The 19,645-nt window shown below is 34.1% G+C and overlaps 8 protein-coding genes and 3 pseudogenes across 11 annotated transcripts, besides 1 other annotated feature; 2 read left to right on the top strand and 9 right to left on the bottom strand.

Moving 5' to 3' along the window:
* Positions 1 to 15,634: part of a mobile genetic element that runs on past the window's edge.
* Positions 18 to 437, top strand: TVAGG3_0451980 (protein of unknown function, DUF4108 family; the record flags this gene model as incomplete). The annotated part of the gene is made up of 1 exon (XM_051234652.1): positions 18 to 437. One exon carries the CDS (start codon positions 18 to 20, stop codon positions 435 to 437), a length of 420 nt encoding a protein of 139 aa, XP_051104382.1.
* On the bottom strand, positions 454 to 909 carry TVAGG3_0451970 (uncharacterized protein; the record flags this gene model as incomplete). Its single annotated transcript, XM_051234651.1, has 1 exon — positions 454 to 909. One exon carries the CDS (start codon positions 907 to 909, stop codon positions 454 to 456), a length of 456 nt encoding a protein of 151 aa, XP_051104381.1.
* On the bottom strand, positions 2,304 to 2,953 carry TVAGG3_0451960 (annotated as a pseudogene). Its single transcript has one exon. A coding segment is annotated over exon 1 (650 nt).
* On the bottom strand, positions 3,566 to 4,183 carry TVAGG3_0451950 (organellar and viral DNA polymerase type B; the record flags this gene model as incomplete). Its single annotated transcript, XM_001301450.1, has 1 exon — positions 3,566 to 4,183. The coding sequence occupies one exon, from the start codon at positions 4,181 to 4,183 to the stop codon at positions 3,566 to 3,568; it is 618 nt and encodes a 205-aa protein (XP_001301451.1).
* On the bottom strand, positions 4,601 to 5,515 carry TVAGG3_0451940 (organellar and viral DNA polymerase type B; the record flags this gene model as incomplete). Its single annotated transcript, XM_001301449.1, has 1 exon — positions 4,601 to 5,515. One exon carries the CDS (start codon positions 5,513 to 5,515, stop codon positions 4,601 to 4,603), a length of 915 nt encoding a protein of 304 aa, XP_001301450.1.
* On the bottom strand, positions 5,679 to 6,341 carry TVAGG3_0451930 (uncharacterized protein; the record flags this gene model as incomplete). The annotated part of the gene is made up of 1 exon (XM_051234650.1): positions 5,679 to 6,341. The coding sequence occupies one exon, from the start codon at positions 6,339 to 6,341 to the stop codon at positions 5,679 to 5,681; it is 663 nt and encodes a 220-aa protein (XP_051104380.1).
* Positions 6,850 to 7,089, bottom strand: TVAGG3_0451920 (uncharacterized protein; the record flags this gene model as incomplete). The annotated part of the gene is made up of 1 exon (XM_001301448.1): positions 6,850 to 7,089. The coding sequence occupies one exon, from the start codon at positions 7,087 to 7,089 to the stop codon at positions 6,850 to 6,852; it is 240 nt and encodes a 79-aa protein (XP_001301449.1).
* On the bottom strand, positions 8,421 to 9,123 carry TVAGG3_0451910 (annotated as a pseudogene). Its single transcript has one exon. A coding segment is annotated over exon 1 (703 nt).
* TVAGG3_0451900 lies at positions 9,168 to 9,533 on the bottom strand (annotated as a pseudogene). Its single transcript has one exon. A coding segment is annotated over exon 1 (366 nt).
* Positions 15,635 to 15,743: 109 nt separating the features above from the next.
* TVAGG3_0451880 (uncharacterized protein) lies at positions 15,744 to 17,158 on the top strand (the record flags this gene model as incomplete). The annotated part of the gene is made up of 1 exon (XM_001301444.1): positions 15,764 to 17,131. The coding sequence occupies one exon, from the start codon at positions 15,764 to 15,766 to the stop codon at positions 17,129 to 17,131; it is 1,368 nt and encodes a 455-aa protein (XP_001301445.1).
* An 871-nt stretch (positions 17,159 to 18,029) lies between these two features.
* On the bottom strand, positions 18,030 to 19,282 carry TVAGG3_0451870 (ammonium transmembrane transporter protein; the record flags this gene model as incomplete). The annotated part of the gene is made up of 1 exon (XM_001301443.2): positions 18,054 to 19,229. One exon carries the CDS (start codon positions 19,227 to 19,229, stop codon positions 18,054 to 18,056), a length of 1,176 nt encoding a protein of 391 aa, XP_001301444.1.
* Positions 19,283 to 19,645: the final 363 nt, after the last annotated feature.

The raw sequence follows: 19,645 nt of genomic DNA, 5'->3' as shown, positions 1-19,645 counted from the left end.
TTTATCCGATAGAAAAGATGGCAAAATTCATCTCAGTAAACAAGTACATGACAGAAGTCAAAGAAGAACTAGACCCATTCACATATTTGAATGTTTACTTCTACCATTTTGAAAAGTCTACATTTGACAAAGTTTGGAACATCGAACCAGTTAAGTTTGCTATTGTGACTAAAAATGGTGCGAAATTTGAAGACTTAGACATAGAAGGTTTGTTAGCAGTCAAAGAAAATTTTGACAGAAGGTTCTCAAACCTTAAAGAAGGCAAAGCATACAAACTTGTTATACCTTATGAACCAAAGAAAGCAGACGACTATGAATATTATGAGTCTAAGATAGTTGAAGTTCAAGGTAAATTAGGTAAAAAGATTTTAGAGTCTAAGCCAGTGTTTGCTCCTAAAGAGGAAGAGAACATTGACATTGACCCAGAAATGTTCTAAAAATAAAATTTTATTTTTACATGTCAAATTTCTTTTTCTCTGGAACTGGTTCAGGTTCTTTTTTCTTTTCTTCTACTTTCTTTTCTTTCTTCTCTCTCTTCTTCTTCTTTTCTGGTGGAGTTATGTCAAATTTCTCAGAACCATATTTATGTAAAAGTTCTTTGTCCTTTAATAGCTCTTCTATTCTGTTTCCTATTTCATCTTCAAGAACAGCGCATGTGTCTTCTTTGCATTCTAAGAACTTTTGTTGGACTTCATCTTTCCAATCGGCGTCATCTCTGTCAACAAGTCTGTCATTGACAAATTTTAAGACTTCTCTGCCTAATGTTTTATGGTTCTTGTCATATTCCCAGAAACAGAACTTTAGAACAAATTCACCTTTCTTGTTTACACTATGTAAGATTTTATGGTCGACAGATGTTTTGCTGTCAAAAAGTTTGTCTCGAATATAGATAGCGAAATCGCTAGACATTTTCAAAAAGATAAAAATTTTAATTTTTCTAAAAATATGTTAGAAAAAAAGTTTGCTGACATTGACAAGAAATTTGAGAATGTTTTAAATAAGAACAAGAGGAAGTTAGAAAATGCTCAGATAAAACCTATACATGACAAGTTCTTATTTGCTCAGAATGGTATAACAGGTCTAATCGCACCACCTGGGTCGGGTAAGACTTTCACTTATCTTAAAATGGCTGCACAACAACAAGAACTAGATGAGAAGAACCCATTCTATGAGTTAGTAGTCATTTGTAGTACTTCTGGTCAATTCGATCAAACCGTCAATTCGTTCAAAGATATTATAAAGAAGTCTAAGTTAGTATGTATAAAAGACTCTGAGTTGTTAGATTGGATAAAGAAGTACCAAAGAAGAGTTTTGAAGTATAATGCTATAAATGAGTATATAAATTCGAAGTTTAAAGACCCAAATGAGGAAATGCAGAGAATATTAGAGAAGAAACACTTCAGAAACAAACAGAAAGAGATAGAATACATTTCGAAGAAATTGCAATCTTACGATTGGAAGACTTACCCTCACAGATGTCTTCTTATCTTAGATGACTTTGCTTCTCATCCTTTGTTAAAGAACAGAGAACAAGATATGTGTCGAATTCTTAAGAAGCTCAGACACTTTAACATCTCTGTTGTCATTTGTGTACAGACAGCAAAGAGTTTAAGTAAGGATGTAAAGAGAATACTTACTGACATTGTACTTTTCCCCGGATTGTCCGAAGACGATTTCATGGAACTTATGAAAGAGTCCATGGCAGGTAAGTTTGACAGACATGAACTATGGGAGAAGTACAAAGTCATACAAGACCCTCATACTTCTTTCAGAATTCATATCTACGCGAACAAAGTTCAAATTGTAAAAAGTCAAGCTTGAAAAATAAAGAGTTTTAGTCTTAGTCTGTTGTGGTGCTGGGGCTGTCGGTTCTTCTGGCTTTGGAAGACATTCAGGAAGAGGAACGTCAGTCATCCGTTTGTGTCCTGTCGGAAGGAAAATTTTTTCCTGTCGGATGGAAGAGTTCTTCCTGTTGGAAGGAAAAATTTTTCCTGTCGGATGGAAAATTTTTTCCTGTCTGATGGAAAATTTTTTCCTGTCGGATGGAAAATTTTTTTCTGTCGGATGGAAAATTTTTTTCTGAAGTTCGACCAAAAAGTTCTCAATTTTCGAAAATTTGAATGGTTTACGGACGAACAACAGGAAAATTTTTTCCAGTTGTCGGGAAATTTTTTTCCAGTTGTCGGGAAATTTTTTTCCTGTCGGATGGAAGGACTCGGAATGCCAGAAGGATTTGACAAGACAATTTACCATCTAGAGCTACCTGAGCCATCTGAAGTCAAGACCAAAAATAAATGGTTCATTTACTCTGCTTGTTTGAAGTTGTCAAAATACTCTGTTATTTTTTCCTTTAACAATGGCAAATCTTCTTTGAAGGTAAGAATTGTACAACCTTTCATATCATAGTGTGTTTGAGGTAACGTATCTTGAACTATTTGTTTCACATCTTCATTTGGAGTCATTGAAATCGGTAAGTTTTCGCGATAGAACCAATTTCTGTCAGATTTGTAAATCTTAGCAAGGTCGTAAAAGCTTTTGTTGTTTCTTCTGACTAAATGCAACATAACCATATCTCTGTCTTCTTCATTTTCCATCTCTTCAGTATAAATCATATACTTATAGTTCTTTTCCTTTCCTTTTGGTACCGAACGTGGTATTCTTTTCTGAAGGCTTTTGTCTTTTGCTTGAAGTTTCTTTTCCATCTCTTCACGTTCTTGTCTATGAATTTCGTCAAGAAGTCTGTAAATATACCAAGCATAACGAGGTGAAAGCCCACATTGCAACAGCATTTACAAGAAGTCTATGTACATAATATCCTCTCAAACCAGGAGCCAAATTCTTGCGATTTTCATGAGTTTTAGGCAAGACCGATTTTTCTCGCGTCTAGAGAAATTTCACTCAAAAGTTCTTGTGTGCTTTGGTTCCTAAACCAATCGTCTGCGTGTTTAGTATCTGTGAGCAAAACATGCTGTCAAAATACTTTGCATTTGTACATATCGTCTTTGACCGAACGAATGAGACGGAGTTGTTTGTTAAACTGAACCCACTCATATTCTTCATTTATAGCTTCATGGACTATAACTGTTGTTGTGTTCTCTGTTGTTGACATATCTGTCTTTACATACAAAATAAAAAAATAAATAAAAATAAAACTAACTTTATTTTTTCTATCTTAAGGAAATTCATGATTTTTGTTGCTGAATTCAATAAAAATAATGTTTAGGTGAAGAGGTGAAGCCCCACATTGCTACAGCATTTACAAGAAGTCTATGTACATAATATCCTCTCAAACCGTTTGGCAATTTTTTACGATTTTCATGAGTTTTAGGCAAGACCGATTTTTTACCTACTCGCTGTTCTTTTACGATTTTCATAGAGTTTTGGCGACCCGCGGTTTTCTACCGGTCGCAAACATATGAGAAATTTCGCTCAAAAGTTCTTGTGTGCTTTGGTTCCTAAACCAGTCTTTAGGAAGCTTAGTATCTGGAGCAAAACATGCTGTCAAAATACTTTGCATTTGGTACATATCGTCTTTGACTTTCACAAAAGACCAAAAATAAACGCTTTACATGTATTTTTCAGCAACTTCGTCAAATAATTTTATAGCTTTATCTATCTCATCTACTTCAAACGTTTCTTTACCTTTCGTGGGAGCACCATACAATTTCTCAAACTTTTCAAGTAGTTCTGTTTCTGCAGCTCTCATATCGTTAACAAACACAACCTTAACTCTATTGACTATACTGTCATATCTTTGAGTTATATTAAATGTTCTTCCTATCTTATATCTCTTTGTATTGAAGTCCTTCGGTTTCTGAACGATGTAAAGTAAGCCTTCACTGCAACGTTCCGTATCGAATGAACCATATGTTATGAAATTATATCCAACAACTGGGTCAATCCAGAACAAAACTACTGGTATAAGACTTTTGTCTATAAGATATGCTCTTGTTCCATAGAATCTTACCGATATCATAAGCTCAGGATTTTTTGTCAAAATTTTCTGAGTAGAAGCATTTTTAACCCAGTCGTGGGATGTTTTCTTTCCTTCAGATAGTGTTAAAATGTCTGACAAAGAATATTTTTTGTATTTCTTTGAGTATCTTACGTTTAAATCACCTATTCTAACCACCTTGGTCTCATTGTCTATCTTTTTAACTGTTTCAAACTCAGTGTTTGTCATTTCCTGTTCTTACATACAAAATAAAAAAAAATATTTTAAAAAAACTAGCGTTAATTTTATTTTTTCTATCTTAAGGAAATTCATGATTTCATAGAGTTTTTTTACGAAGTGTTAAAGTTCTCTTCGTAAAAAAATAACAGTTATATAATGAATTTTGGTCATTTTTCAGCAAAAATAATGTTTAGGTGAAGAGGTGAGATTTCACCTGTTTTTTCACCTAATTTTTCACCCCAGTTATTTTATAAACGTTTTACATGGTAAACGTTATTTTTTAAATTTTGTGAAAACTCAACGGTTTGACACATGCCCTAAAAATTATTTTACTCAGAATTTTACTCAGAATTCAATAAAAATAATGTTTAGGTGAAGAGGTGAGATTTCACCTCTTTTTTCACCTCTTTTTTCACCTCAGTTATTTTATAAGCGTTTCACATGAATTGTATGATGTATATTTGAAATCCTAAACAATTTCGTAGCTTCTATTTCTTCTGTCAGTACATCGAATGTTTTAACTATGCCGAAGGTTTCTTTATACTTCTTCTTGACATCTGAAAGAAGGAAATCTTCTGCTGTTGGATAGTTTTTGTTCAGAAATGCTAACATGTCCATTTTATCTTCTGCTGGTTTTTCTGCTTCTTTCTTTAAGTCTGCATAGTCGTTTCGCATTCTTTCTATCTCTTTGACGGAGTAGTTATATTTCCTCATTGCTGCTTTACATTTAGAACATTGTGGGTTCATTTTAGCATTGTACATTGAAATTTGTCCTGCAAGTACAACTAAGGCGTCAATGGTTTTCTTTAAATCTGAAGCAGTTGGTTTTATTTGTTCATTCCATATTTTACCCCTTCTGTCTTTATCTCTTATCTGCCATACACATTCAGCAACTAACGAAACAAAGTTGTCGTAGGTCTTAAATTCTTCAGATTTATATATGTCAGAAACATTCTTATATACCATATCGCAATCTTTGTCCATGACTTTGTGGTTGCAATGAAATCCTAGAAACTCATAGTTTACATTACGTATGAACTTCTTTATTTCTACTGAGTCAGTTGGTTTCACTTCAATTTCGTCGAATTCAGGAATAGTTAGTTTTTGTTGTTGGATTTCAGGTAGTTTAGGTAGATGGTCAATAATATCCTGCATTTCATAAAGATACTGTTCATTTTCTTCATCTTTCGCACTACAGTCTAAATTACTTGTTAACAGTTCTTGCTTTATCTTCTGGATTTCTGTTTCGAAAGTATATGAAGAAGGAATGAAGCTTTTCATTTCTACTAACATTGACGTAGGATTCATGACTAACGAGTTTGGTGAAGTTGTTGCTAACATGTTCTTACAATAAAAATAAAAAAAAATATTTTAAAAAAACTAAAATATATTTTTTATCTTAAGGAAATTCATGAAAATCCAACGGGTGAGAAAAGAGGTGAGAAAACGGGTGAAATCTCACCTCTTCACCTAAAATATATTTTTGTCGAAAAAAATGGTTCATTTACTCACAATATTTTTGTACAAAACAACCCCAAGCTTTTAACCTCTCTTCTGCAGCTTCAAATGCTATCTTAGCGAGTTCATATTCTCTAAATTCTCTCTTTAAATCTTCTTGTTCCCATTGGTCTAGTTCGTATGGCGAGTCTCTATAACCAGAACATATCTCACGTTCATGTTCTATTTGTTTTTCATGCATTTTTCTAACTTCTTCTTCGAACAAAGGTTTTGCATTCTCTACTGTATCTTCAAGTTCTTCTTCATCTAATTTCTCATGAACTTTCTTGTCTATGGAGTCCATAATTTTTCCAACTGCTATGCAATATTTTGGAGAAGCCCACATTGCTATATAGTTTACAAGTCTTGGGTCTACATACATTCCTCTAACCTGTTTGATTTCATCAGGAATTCCTGCATGAATTTTGTATAAAAAGCAACCCGCTGTTTTCCGCGGGTTGGTATATTCTTCACAAAATGCCTCAAAATACTCTTCCCAGGACTTATTTTCCAACAACCTTCTAAAGTCCTTCCTAAACTGCTGACACATATTTGTTGCATTTATATAACCATCCTTGTCTCTACGTAAGACTTCAATACCGTTGTAAGTGCCTTTTGTGAATGTTTCGCCATTAGATTTGTTCGTGAACGTTTTTGCTTCGACTGACATTTCTGTTCTTACAATAAAAATAAAAAATATTTTTTGGTGGGACGTCGGACATTCGTTTGTGGCTTAACCGTCGGACCACAACGATAAAAATCTCGACAAAACATATACGATGAAGTCTCAACAAAACATTTACGATGAAGTCTTAACAAAAAATATACGATGAAATCATGACAAAACATTTACGAAGAAGTTTTGACAAAACATTTACGAAGAAATTCATGAAAATTCATGAGGTGAAAAAAGAGGTGAAAAAACAGGTGAAATCTCACCTCTTCACCTAAACATTATTTTTTGGTCATTTACGCTCATTACGATGAAATCATGACAAAACATTTACGAAGAAGTTTTGACAAAACATTTACGAAGAAATTCATGAAAATTCAAGAGGGTGAAAAAACAGGTGAAAAAAGAGGTGAAATCTCACCTCTTCACCTAAACATTATTTTTACTGAATTTAGCAACAACTTTCTCTCAATTGGAGCTGTGGCATACTCTTTGCGTAAACGGTTCAGACCTTCTTCGAACTCTTGGTCTCTCTTCGATTTGGATTGAGGTGGAAATTGCTGGAACAACCAAGGGTTGGAGCTGTAGCATACTCTTTGCGTAAGCGGTTCAGACCTTCTTCGATTTGTATTGGAATTGGTAGTAATTTGGATTGAGATTGGACTTGCTGGAACTGAGGTGCAGGGGTTGGTGCTTTCGGTTCTTCTGGATTGAGATTGGACTCGGTTGGTGGGACGTCGGACATTCGTTTGTGGCTTAACCGTCGGACCACAACGATAAAAATCTCTGCTCCTAGCAGTACTGCTACTGACAGTAGCAGTACTTTTTCTGACAGTAGCAGTACTTTTTCTGACAGTAGCAGTACTTTTACTGACAGTAGCAGTACTTTTACTGACAGTAGCAGTACTTTATCGTCGAAAACCCTCTCAAATTTTCCTTTTTACTGCTCGTAGCAGTACTTTTTCTGACAGTAGCAGTACTGCTACTGTCAGTAGCAATGGACAACATCGAGCCATTAGATGAGGCAATTTACCTAATTTAAATTAACGAGCTTGTTAAAGACTACTTGCGCAAGGTCATGAAGCCCAAGGTCAAGTTCACCACTATTTCTGGAAGGGCTGCCTTGAATCTCGAGACTTCGACTGGAATTCCAATTCAAATACCAGACGGGACAGCCTTCGACGACATAAAGGACGCCAAAAGAGAAGCTCTTCTCAAGTTCTTTGCCAAACGTCCTTGGATACTACTTCCAAACAGAGAGAGTCCAATTCCACGAATTATACAAATTCTCAGAGCACTGTTCCACTTCTCGGGTCAGCCGTTCTACATAACCTCAGAAGGCGACATCCAACCAGTTCAGTAAACATCTCATTTTAACTCACTTTTTTTCTATCTTAAGGAAATTCATGAAAATTCACCTGTTGAATTTTGTATAAAAAGCAACCCGCTGTTTTCCGCGGGTTGGTATATTCTTCACAAAATGCTTGTTTTGAGGTCGAGCCACTTTTGGCTCCACCTCTTTTTTCAACCAAAAACTCATTTTTGTCGAATTCAGCACAAAATTCATGAAAATTCAACGGGTGAGAAAACAGGTGAGAAAACAGGTGAGATGTCACCTCTTCACCTAAAATATATTTTTCAATACTTTTTCAGCACTTTTCCGTAGTTATATATGAAAGACAATTCGAGATAAAAGTCATAGTACAATGGTATAATATGTTGCACACCGTTTGTTGTGAACCAAATTTGAAAGTCAGAGAAACTGTTACTAGGTGGTTCGTAGAATTTAGAAGCAAAGTCATAAAAGTCCTTACCAATACATAGAAAACTATTGTTGCTTGAACTGAAACTTGCATGACATATAACATTTTGAGGGTCAAACACGTTTCTATAAACTGTCAAATCTGTAAGCACCGGATGAAATTTCTTCATCTGATATAGTCCTACCAGTATTTGTAAAGATATAGTCTAACGGTTTTGTATCTGCTACTTTTGTTCTTTGTTTTTCAACCTGAAGCATTTAATATATGTAAAAATATATGGTTTTAAAATGGTATGCCATTTCATATTTCTCATCTAACAAACAAGTTGTCTGACTGCTTGAGGGTTATGTTGGTACCATTCAAACTTTACACTTGCAATTCCTTCAATTGCATTCAAAATGTCTGAGTCGGAGTCAACCATTTGTTCTCTCTTTGTAGTCTTGAAAGCGTCAAGAAGCATTGCAGCTGTTGTGACATTGCCATGTGCATAGTAAATGTGACCATCCAAATCTGTTACGGTTAGTCTGAGATTGTATCCTTTCTTATTTCCGTCTTGTATGGCAGCAAGTACACCCATGAAGCCTTCTTTGTTCTTTCCTTCGTCAAAGTTTACTGTAAAGGTTCGACCAGAAGTAATTTGACTTCTAACTTCACGGTACTTTTCATATGCATATCTTGTTCTTTTCATGGGAGCATGACCATCCTCTGCACTACCTTTTTTCCTTCTCAAAGGATGCAATTGTTCGTCATGTTTCCAGTAGAATCTGGCAAAGCCGTCGTTCCTTCAACTTGAGGTTCACTAACATCGAAAGGCATGTCCATAAGACGTTCTTCTTCTAACCTCTCTAGTCTGTTTGGATAATTTGCACGTGCTGTTTCCAAATCCATTTCGTAGCGAAGACCAGACAATTTGTCATAGACTTTTATGGGTCTTCCCTTCCTATATTTAAATTCTTCGAAACTCTCCAACCATATCTTTGCAACTCTGCTTTTATTCTAGCAGATTTTCTATCCATTCTATATGGGGCATTTTTTATAAAAATAAAAAATATATTTTTCTTTACTTTACATAACCTCCTGCTGCCATAAGTCTTTGACGCCAACCCATACCAGCTAATGAAGGTTGACTTGGTTTAGTTTGGAAACTAAACTTTGGTTTTGGTTTATCTTCAGTTTTTGGTTTTTCTTCTTTCTATCGGTTTTTCGTCACTTTTCGGTTCCTCTGACTTTACCTCACTTGCAGGTATGGTTGTGTCGTCAACATTTCGTAAATATCATATGCCATTTGTTTTTGTTTTCCTTTCAACTTTTTGTGTTTGTTGTAAAGTTTAGAATATTTCGACTCTAAGTCAATGAGATGTTCTATAATGAACTGTTGGTCAGTGAAGTAAACTTTTCCATCTGTTGTCTCGAAAGCTCCTTCAGACTTCAATATTTTATTTGTGAGAGTCTGTTTCTTTTTTGAGATACTAGCCGTTCCATTTCTATGAAAGTGACTTTATAGTTAGGGTTTGTATTTCCAGACCTGGCACTTTCTATTAATTGAATTTTTCTCTTCATCTGTAAGTTCTTTGACAGGTTTTGACAATGGTTCTGAACTTTTTGTTTGTGGTGTCAAATCTACCGTTTCAACTTCTTCGGTCATTTCATCTCAGTAAAAAATTTTAGTTTGGTTTGTTTTCAACTGGTTGTTTAGGTTTTTTAAGTCGGTCTAAAACTTCTGAGGTATAGGAGGACTTGACAAACACGTGGTTGTGTAACTGCTGGAAGTCGACAGAAATCCATTTGAACCATTTGTCTCAATGCTGTATTGTTCATTTCATCTCAGTAAAAAACTTTACATTCCCCAAGTTTGAGGCGGTTGCGGTTGGTTGTTGTTTTACCCACTGTTGTGCATGGTTATATCCTCTGTTAAAGAATCTTCACCTTGGTCCATGTAGTTGTCCTGCTTGGTTATAGTAGTCATTTGCTTTGTTATAGTAGTTTCCTGCTTGTCTGGAAACATTGTCCATCCATCCTTGAACTTTTCCTCTTGTTTCAGGATTTGGAATAAGATTTGCTGCATCTCGTGCTACATCCAACCTTTCTGTACAGTTTGTATAATAGGTTGTGCTTTCTCTTTAAGTATACCTAATGTACTCAAAATCTTCCTTCCAATTCCAAATGCACCTCTGGCTATTGTTTCCACTGCGGGCAAAAATCTGGATGCAACTCCTGCTAATGCGCCAAATAAACCCATTTCTTATGGGTAAAAATGACGAATCCAAACAAGGACCCGTATGTTTCTAAAGCAACAAAGAAAGCACTCATGGTAAAAATCTTTAGTTCAACACCAAATGCTTGGTTTATGGATATCTTGGAAAACATTCCGAGAGTTAGAACAGATGGATCCTCCATACTGGCTAATATTTGTCGGTCAAAACACAAGATACTGTGAAGCCATACCATTACAGTCCAAAATATTTTAGATGTGAAAACTGCTTTGACAATATTCGTTGACAAATACCATCCAACAAAACTGACATCTGACTGTGAAAGTTTCTTTCAATCAGATGATGTAAAAAACTATCTGCGTTCAAAAAATGTAAACCAATATTCATTGTCGACCAAAACCATTCTGCTCTGGTGTCATTGACAGTTTGTATAAAAATCTTAAGAGACTTAAACCAACCACAAGGTGGTGAAGCAAATGAAATGTCATAATGACGACAAATATAGACATTTCTCCATGGCAAAGATGAGACAAGTTTTAAATATTTTACAATAACCGTAAACAAAAGGTTTGGGAAACCAACTCCCCGAAGAAATGAAAAACAACCCCGACTTAGAGAAAGACTATATATTTAATAGTTTAGTCAAAAGAGACAAAAAAAGAAGAATGCCAGGCTTCAAACTTAAGAAAGGTGACAAAGTAAAATAGAAATACCTAAACGCGACCCATATGAAAATACTATTGACTATGACAACAATGGGAACTCGACAGGTACTCACCTTCGTGTTCGTAAAAATAGAAGAAAGTATACAGAGAATATTATGAAGTTTTAGGCAAAACATGGCAAAATGTACAGACTGCAAGCAGAAGATAAAACTACTATTGTCAGACCTCGTTTCAAACTTGTCAAAGTTCAAGGTGGTATACTTTCAAAGACAGTTCCTAACAAATATAAGACAACTCCTGACGAATATGCTAAAGAAGTTGAAAATGACGACTAAGCAATTCTATACCATGCGTAAACTGTCATGTAAGGTGGCATGTAGTCTTTACTTTGTCCCGTGTTTGCGTATATCCTGAAAACGAAATGTGTATGGTTTCCTTCTCCTGCGTGTCATCCCAGTAACAATTTATAGCAAACTTAACGTCGTCTTTTAACATCATATCCTTTACCTTTTGTCATTCCTGACCAATCCCAATATCTATGCTTTATGCCAACCTGCTTGAGATGTACTTAAATCTATGTAGTGACTGTGTGCAGGTAAATTTTCACCTGAAATCGTTTTACTTCCACCTGTTTCTTTGAAGAGTTTGCACAATACAAAAACCTGTCGACTATTTGTTCCCATGCACCAACACCAAACATTACTTGAGGACTCTTGCTTCATAGATGTATAAATAGAACCTACTGGGTTCATTAAATCAAACATATGAGATATTATAGGATTGTCTCTTTTGAACTTAAAATATAGTGCAACTATTTCAGGTTTCTTCTGGTTTGTGTCAGAATATTTTTTATAATATATCTTATGTTTTCAGGGTAGGTAAAGTCTTGACTATAATATTTATTTCTGTCATCTCATAATAGTATACTATTCTCGTTTTTTCTATTGCATTATATCTTTTATATCTATAAAAATCTAAATATAATGTTAGCTTTTGTTCATCTACATGTGGTGTTCTGACGTCATCTCCATAGTCATAATAATGGTGCTGGAGCTGGGTCAGGCAATGTCATATCTGTCATTTCATTAAACTCTTAAATATTTCTTTTGTTCGTCTCCATATAAGTTTTAAGTAGCAGTTGTTGTCTAATGGAACTTTAACTTGTGTACCATCGTTCTTTTTATAGCTTACATACATTTCATTGTTATTTTTCGGAATGAGTTTATACCGTATACCATTTCTTAAGGACTGTACAAACTCCCATCTAAAATATTTGTTTTCTTCATTGACAGAAAAGTCACCAACAATAGTTTCAATATTTTTTGTTCCAACTAAACTTTGGTATATTTCATTGACATATGTTTTATCTGCTTTCTTTTCAAGGCTAACGTTTAAGTCTGTTATTTCAGAAGATGTATGTGTATGTCCAACGGCACTTTTCCTGTTTAGGTTTCTTGTAAGTCTGTTATTTCAGATATAGAATGTGTATGAGTCTTTTTAGAATATTCGTTTTCAGCTCTTGTCACTTCACTTGACATTTTATTGTCAACATATGTTTTGTCTGCTAGTTCAGGATGAGTATGTTCTTTTGTTGCATAAGCATTGTTAGCTCTTTCTTCTTCTTTTGCTATTGCATCGTCTACATATTCTTTGTCAGCTTTGTTGTCAACATCTGTTTTCAAAGAAGTTCATTTATAGGTTTCTCGTTTAAAGTTCCTTTGTTGGATTTATACAGACAGTATGGTTCTTATTGTCTTGAAACAGAAAACTCATCTGTCATTGGGTTTAATGTCAGTTTTAAGTTTCCTTCTTTCAATGACTCAGATATCTTAGAATAGTTTGAAAAGTTGTTGTGTTCTTATTTAGAGCTTGCATAATGAGTTGTCGGTTGTGTTGTATTTCTCTCATAGACGCTGTTTCATTTGACATTTTTATTCTAGATAAAATATGCTTCCAATAGAAAAAGAAAATTCAAGAGTTGCTACAACTAAACCATTAGATGAACTTTTTACTAATGTCGGTCAAAAGTTTGAGACAGAGACCGTAAAGCATGAAGGCTATCGTTTTGACTACCCATTAAGATGGCTAAGAGACCCATCTGTCACAAAAGCTATTGGCTTTCGTAGAATGAAGTTTGTGTCTGTAGAAGATAAAAGTTTTCCATTTATTGTAAGGTTTCATATAGATTAATATATCTGAAGGGAAACGAAAAATGTGGGAAGAAATTGAGCTAATACAAGTTGACCTTTCATCTTCTCTACAGACGCGTTAAAAAATATAGAAGATAAAATAAATTCATGTTATGCAAATATGCTGATGAATATGCAAATACCGAGAGCACACTTTATGTGAGAATTGTATATGACAACAAAATTCACAAGTGTCATTTCAAATCTACGAAGACAATCCAAAGAAAGACGAACAATATATACAGAATTCACTGCAATGTCATGGTATTATTTGCAAGAATGTTAAATCAGAAAGTCGAACTTCCTTTAGCAAATATTTACAGTCGATATGCAAGAGATGAACCATATTTATTTAAAGATGTTTTCGACCCAGCTGCTATTATTGTTCATGCTTCATTTTCTGGCGCCCAAAACTCTTTCTTATGCTTGGCAAATGACTTTTACGAAAACCTACAAAGTTATACGAACCACCAAGTGGAAGTATTTCAGACTTTCAAGTATGGTTTACTACAGATGGAAGAAAAAGAATAATTCCATTATACCATGCGTTTTACTTAGAACTTAGTTTCATATACAACTACTATCGAACGGTAAAAATATAATTTTTTAATACGGTTGAGGTGTTGGATTTGGTTGCAACTAGACTGTGGTGCAGGTTCAGGCTGTTGTATAACAGGAGCTTGTTCTTCTGGTTCAGGGTCTTTAGGTATAATACCAACGAACTGACCTACTCTTTTTTACCAATATTTTTGACTCCGTTCCAAATTCCTCTTCCTACGGTTTTTATTCATTCCATATACCTCTTCCAACATTTCGAAAGAAGTTTCCAATACTACTGAAGAAACCCATTTTACTATATGTAAAAATCTAATGTCCACCTAGTCTCTTACGTTTCCTGTTGAGTTCCATAGCATTCTTTAACTGGAGCTCATACATTCTGTTTCTCCTCTGGTAGAAAACATATTCTGGGTCAACTCCTGTGTTCGCGTCATCTGCATAAAGTTGTTTATATCCACTTCGGGTTTGTATAAAACTCTTTCCATCTCATATTTGCATACCATGGTGGCAAACCTAACGCAGCGTCATTTGACATGGCAGTTTGCATTTGTACATCTGTTGGCACTTGACATAGTTTGCCATTGCAGTTTGTATTCTAACTTCATTTGGAATATTCTCTGGGTTTGGTTGTCCAGGTTGCTGTGCATTCGCTAAGTTCTGTGCGTCCATTTAATATTAGATAAAAATATTCTTACGAGTACATATACTGAACATTTGCAGGCATTGGTTCATCTTCATATTCTCTGTACTTTTCTGCCACGTAAATAAATAAATGAACAATGGAAAAAACCTAAAACAGTAGTCCTATTTCAAACCACATTTACTTACTAATAAAATTTCTTTGTTATGACACTTTCTCCAGTTTATAGGACCTCTCTCATATTCTATCTTGTCATATATATACTCATAGTCATGTATGTCCTCTAACCATCTCATAACGGTTTCCAAACCACTTTTATCGGATGTAAAGTAAAAGCATGGATGGTTATGTAAAACGTCTAAAGTTTCTAAAGAGTCTCTCAAAGTCCAGTCTACTTGGTATTGAAAATCCATGTGTTATAGAACGGCGGGTCCACTATAAAGAAAACATTTTCCTTGTCTTTATATTTTTCATACAACTCTGTCCAATGACATCTCACAAACTCTATACCCTCAATATATTTTTCTATGTCCTCTTTGAAAACATTTGTATAGTTAAATATAAAACTTTTGACATAAGTGTTTCAATGTCATGAACTCTTATAGAACCACTATATAATAGTCTAGCAGATATACTATCCCAGTCTATATATTCTGCTTTTTTCAAAACCTCTCTCACAATATTTTCTTATCTAATGGTATACGTTCCATCTTACCTATAGGTAATCTTTCTTTTAACTCTTTCAATATATTGTTTGTGTCTGGTATATGTTTGAGACGGTCCATATAGTTGTCGAAGTCATTGCATATAATCTTTTGAGTCTGGGAATATTGTATGGCACAAATGGGATATATAGAAACTTCCACGAACAAATCTACAAATGTTAGACATTCGGTAGTTTTCTTAAGTTCTCTCAATATAATATCTTACATTTACTCTTATTTCCAAAGAACGGTAACGGAGGTTTTTGTAAAATCATTTATATATAATAATAAAAATGTTTTTACCCGAAAAGTGACAGAAAAGTGACAAAAGCATGAAAACATATATAATTTGTGAAAAGTGAAACATTATATAATGTTTTCGACCCAGAAGAAGGCTTCTTCCCAGAAGCAATGAGGAAGAAGAAGAGTCCTCCGAATTCACACCAGAAGACTAACAATTTTCCGAATAAAACTCATTTTACTAAACATCTTCGGGGCTAAGGGCACGAAGTGCCTGGAAGCCCCACTACCCTTTTTTTTTTTTTTTTTTTTTTTTTTGTACATGAGTGCAAATAAGACTTAGTGACTTTTTTTAGCAGAAGTATTTTTACAAAAGTGACAAAATGAAAAAACAAAGTAAAAGTGACATTTATGAGGAAGTTCCTCTTACGATAATAATTTTATAAAATGAATATTTTTGATGAAATTGATGATATTGCATTAATGAAATCCAAAGTCTGTAATGACGAACAGATCAAACGAATCAAGTTCACCGTAAAAATCATAGCTTTATTGCGTTATACATTGAAACATCCGGAACATATCAAAACAATAGGAATTGGATGGTTCCCTGATGGAAAAACTATAGTATCAAATGCTAAAATTCTCGGAAACTTCCTTGGATTACGTTCAAATTCGATTAATACTAATTTTCGAGCACATAATTTTCAAATTGTTCCAGTTGTTCGATCTGAGATAATAACTGCATTTGGATCTTTACCAGATCTTGCTAACTGGAACAAAAGACGTCAAGTCGCTTTCCCATTCTCCATTTCTACTACAATTGAAGATGCAGAAAAAATTAAACCGATTGGACTACCTAATTCCGGGCTATTACTTGTCCCACACGAGCCTAATACCAAATCCGCAGACAATGTACCAGCTCCTACGCCAAAAGCTCCTCTTTCTTTCATTCCTCAAATCACATCTGCTTTTTTAGCCACAGATACCGACCAACTGCTTGCCACCGCGAAGATCATGAGGGATATGAAGCTAACAGAAGAAGAACGCCACACTTTCTTGAACAGAACAACGAAAGATTGGATTGCCCATTTCGGAAATGTCACAAAAGTGAATCATACAGAACTAGTCGAGTCATTTATTACACAGGAATGCAAAGCCTCTGATAACTACTGTCAGATCTTTGCAAATATCGACTATTTCTTTACATATCGACCAGATAACAGTCAAATGATGAACGATATCGGATTTGATGAATACCTCGGATTCATTGCGAGATACGGACCACATATTGATGTTTGCGATAACATTTTAGCCCTTACAGACGTAAATTCTCCAAATTTGTTCATAAATTTCGGATCATACAACACAGATGTCCGGCCATCCTTTGTTCCATGGTTTTGTCCCTTCATTGACAGTCGTACTGTTGAATCATGTCTGAAATCTCGATTAAATGAGTCATGGGTTGTCAGACAATCGAAAAACAGCGATTCATTCACTTTACACGCGAAAGTTTTCTTGAATGGCTGTTATTCGATCACTTCAACACACATTTGGTACAGAGCTGTTTCAGACACAAAGGAGAGATTGAGTGTCATGATGGATGATGGTCAGAAGTTGATGAGATTCGCTCAATCATGGGATGAGTTGTTGTACAACGTAATGGGATTGAAAAAAGAAAATATAATGCAGCTGCAGATGAACACTGATAGAATTGAAGGAAGAGAAGTTGGCGCTGAAACTATTGCTTTGAGAACAAATCATGATGACTTCAACATGGTCATGCCTTTGTCTCCTATTGCTTTAGATTTGTAAATAATAAATGTTTTTTTATATTTTTAATTTAATCATTGTTTTTTATAATTAAGGATGACCTCCCATAGAGTAAAAAACAATTATGAATAAGATATTATTAATGTAGTTAAGTTATTAAATTATAAAAATAATATTTTCTTAAATTTCTAAAATTATCATGTAAATACCATGTGATTTCTAAGTTTTTAGTAGTTTTAATATGAATGGCCAATGATTCGGCTCTGTTACTATAGAATATACCATAATTGTTTTTGATTATTTGTCATTTTGGTTGTATTTCTTATATAGTTGAATTACTTGATATGTTTTCAGGCATAAGATCGTCAAATGAGCTATTGAGCTTATCTTCATTTATTAAAAAGATTTAATATTTTAAATGGATATGAAAATCTTATTGTATCTGTGATATACTTTAATAATATTGCCTAAATTGTTTCAAAAATTTTCATGGAATTGAAAATATATCTCTAACATGCGTGTTGATTGTTGTGAAATTCTTGAGTGAAAGATATTTGGGATGGATTTTGTTAAGAATTTAAAAATATCGCATTATTTATTTAAAATTTCAAAATTCGAAATCTAGAACTATCTTTTATTTTAATTGAAGTTTTATTTTGAAGCTGAATATTTTATGGAACATGACTCTGAATTTTCAATAAATTTAAATTTATTCATCTTTTGATAAATAAAGGCTATAATGATACTCTTATGTAATGTGACATTAGATCCAAATCAAATTTACTCCACTGTACAACATGATTAATCAAATCAAGATATGATTTATGGAGAGATAGATTATTTAAAATATGAGACAAATCATAGAATAACAAACAAAACGGTATTCAATCAAGGCTCATATACCTTTTCAAAACTCATATTTTTTAAAAATTTCTCTTAATTGTAAAAACTAATATATAATAATTTATTCCTTTGGTGGCCAATCTAATTCAGTGTCATGGGGGAATAAGAAAATGGCATTATCCTCCATGAAATCTGAATCTGGTATTTCTTTTCCTTTTGTGAAGCGGAGAACAAGGCCAGTGATAACTCCACATATTGATGAAACAGCAAATGATGTAACAGCACCGGCAACAGTCCATTGTGGTGGGAATTTCTTAATAAATAATGTAATTGCGCAAGTTATGACTGAAAGCCATGAGCAAATACCATGCAAGTTATGAGCACCCATTACATCATTAATTCCGAGCATCTTTGTGAAAGGATTATGTATATAATTGAAAGAACAAACTGAAAAACAGCCACAAATGGCTCCAACAAGTAAAGATGACCACGGAGACAGCATAAACAAGGCGGATGATGTTCCAACGCATCCAGCAAGTAAAGCAACTGCGTAAACAAAAGCATCAACCTTTCCTCGTTTTATTGTAAATTCCATGAAGTAAGCTGAAATGATTGAACCGAGACCGCTCATTAAACAATTAATTGCTGCTGTCCATGCCGCTTTTCCTTTCCAAAACAAAGAAACAAATGATGGCCATAAAATGAACAAAAGTGATGAACCAAGCCAAATCCAGTTGACTGAATGTGTAGAAAACTTGAATTCAACACCTATAACTCGTTTCTCTCTAATGACACAGGCAACTCCGAGACCATAATAAGCAGCCATCATGTGGATGGAGATCGCGCAACCTGGATCAATAACTCCTTTGATTGCTTTTCCTGAAACTACTAAGTATTCGACAAGTAAGTATGATAAACCAAACATAACTCCGACAATGCAGTATTGCCATGTCTTTATTGTACCAATAAAGATACCAATAGTAACTGTACATGTAATTGCACAACATACTGATTCAGTTGCAAGCTTTGCATCGAAATCATGCTTCATACAAACATTTTTAACAAAAGCATAAGTAACGTGAGATGTTGCGGCTGAGAGAAGTACTGCTATCATTACTCCCCATTCGAATTTTTTGATGTACATCATGAAAAAGGCGACTAAAATTGTCATGAACCAAACATCGACAACTTTGGGATAAATTGTATCATCTGTATAGTTTTGTTCTGGTATAATATCATTTGGGATCTCTGATGGTCCATTACAGGAAGCCAAAGAAAGTAAAAGTACTATCAACATCTTTTTCGAAAAAAAAAGTTTAGGTGGATAAAAAACGAAAACCGATAATTCATTTATGATCGATACCACATATATCAAATATAAATAAACTATTCTAATGCGTGAAATAAAAATTGAAGACCGAGATATTTCTCTCAATTTTGAATTCAAAATCTATCATCGTTTTTTCTGGCGATTTCAACCACAACATTTAGCAATCATCGAAAAGAACATTAATAGAATGTACTTTGCTTAAAACAAACATTTCTTAACTTTTCATTCATTTCCCTTACGTTTTCAGATTCATTTTTTTATCAAGTGTTTTAATTTCTTGTATAAGTTACAATAACTAAATGTACTTTAAGAAAACTTTCAGTTTTTTAGATCTAACCATTAAATCTCTATAATTGATAATCATTCTTTATTAAATGCTCAAA

The sequence above is a fragment of the Trichomonas vaginalis genome, chromosome V (assembly GCF_026262505.1).
Source record: "Trichomonas vaginalis G3 chromosome V, whole genome shotgun sequence".
NCBI classification, from domain to species: Eukaryota; Parabasalia; order Trichomonadida; family Trichomonadidae; genus Trichomonas; species Trichomonas vaginalis.
The sequence above is the reverse complement of the archived record's forward strand: the minus strand, read 5'-3'. Positions and strand labels throughout refer to the sequence as shown.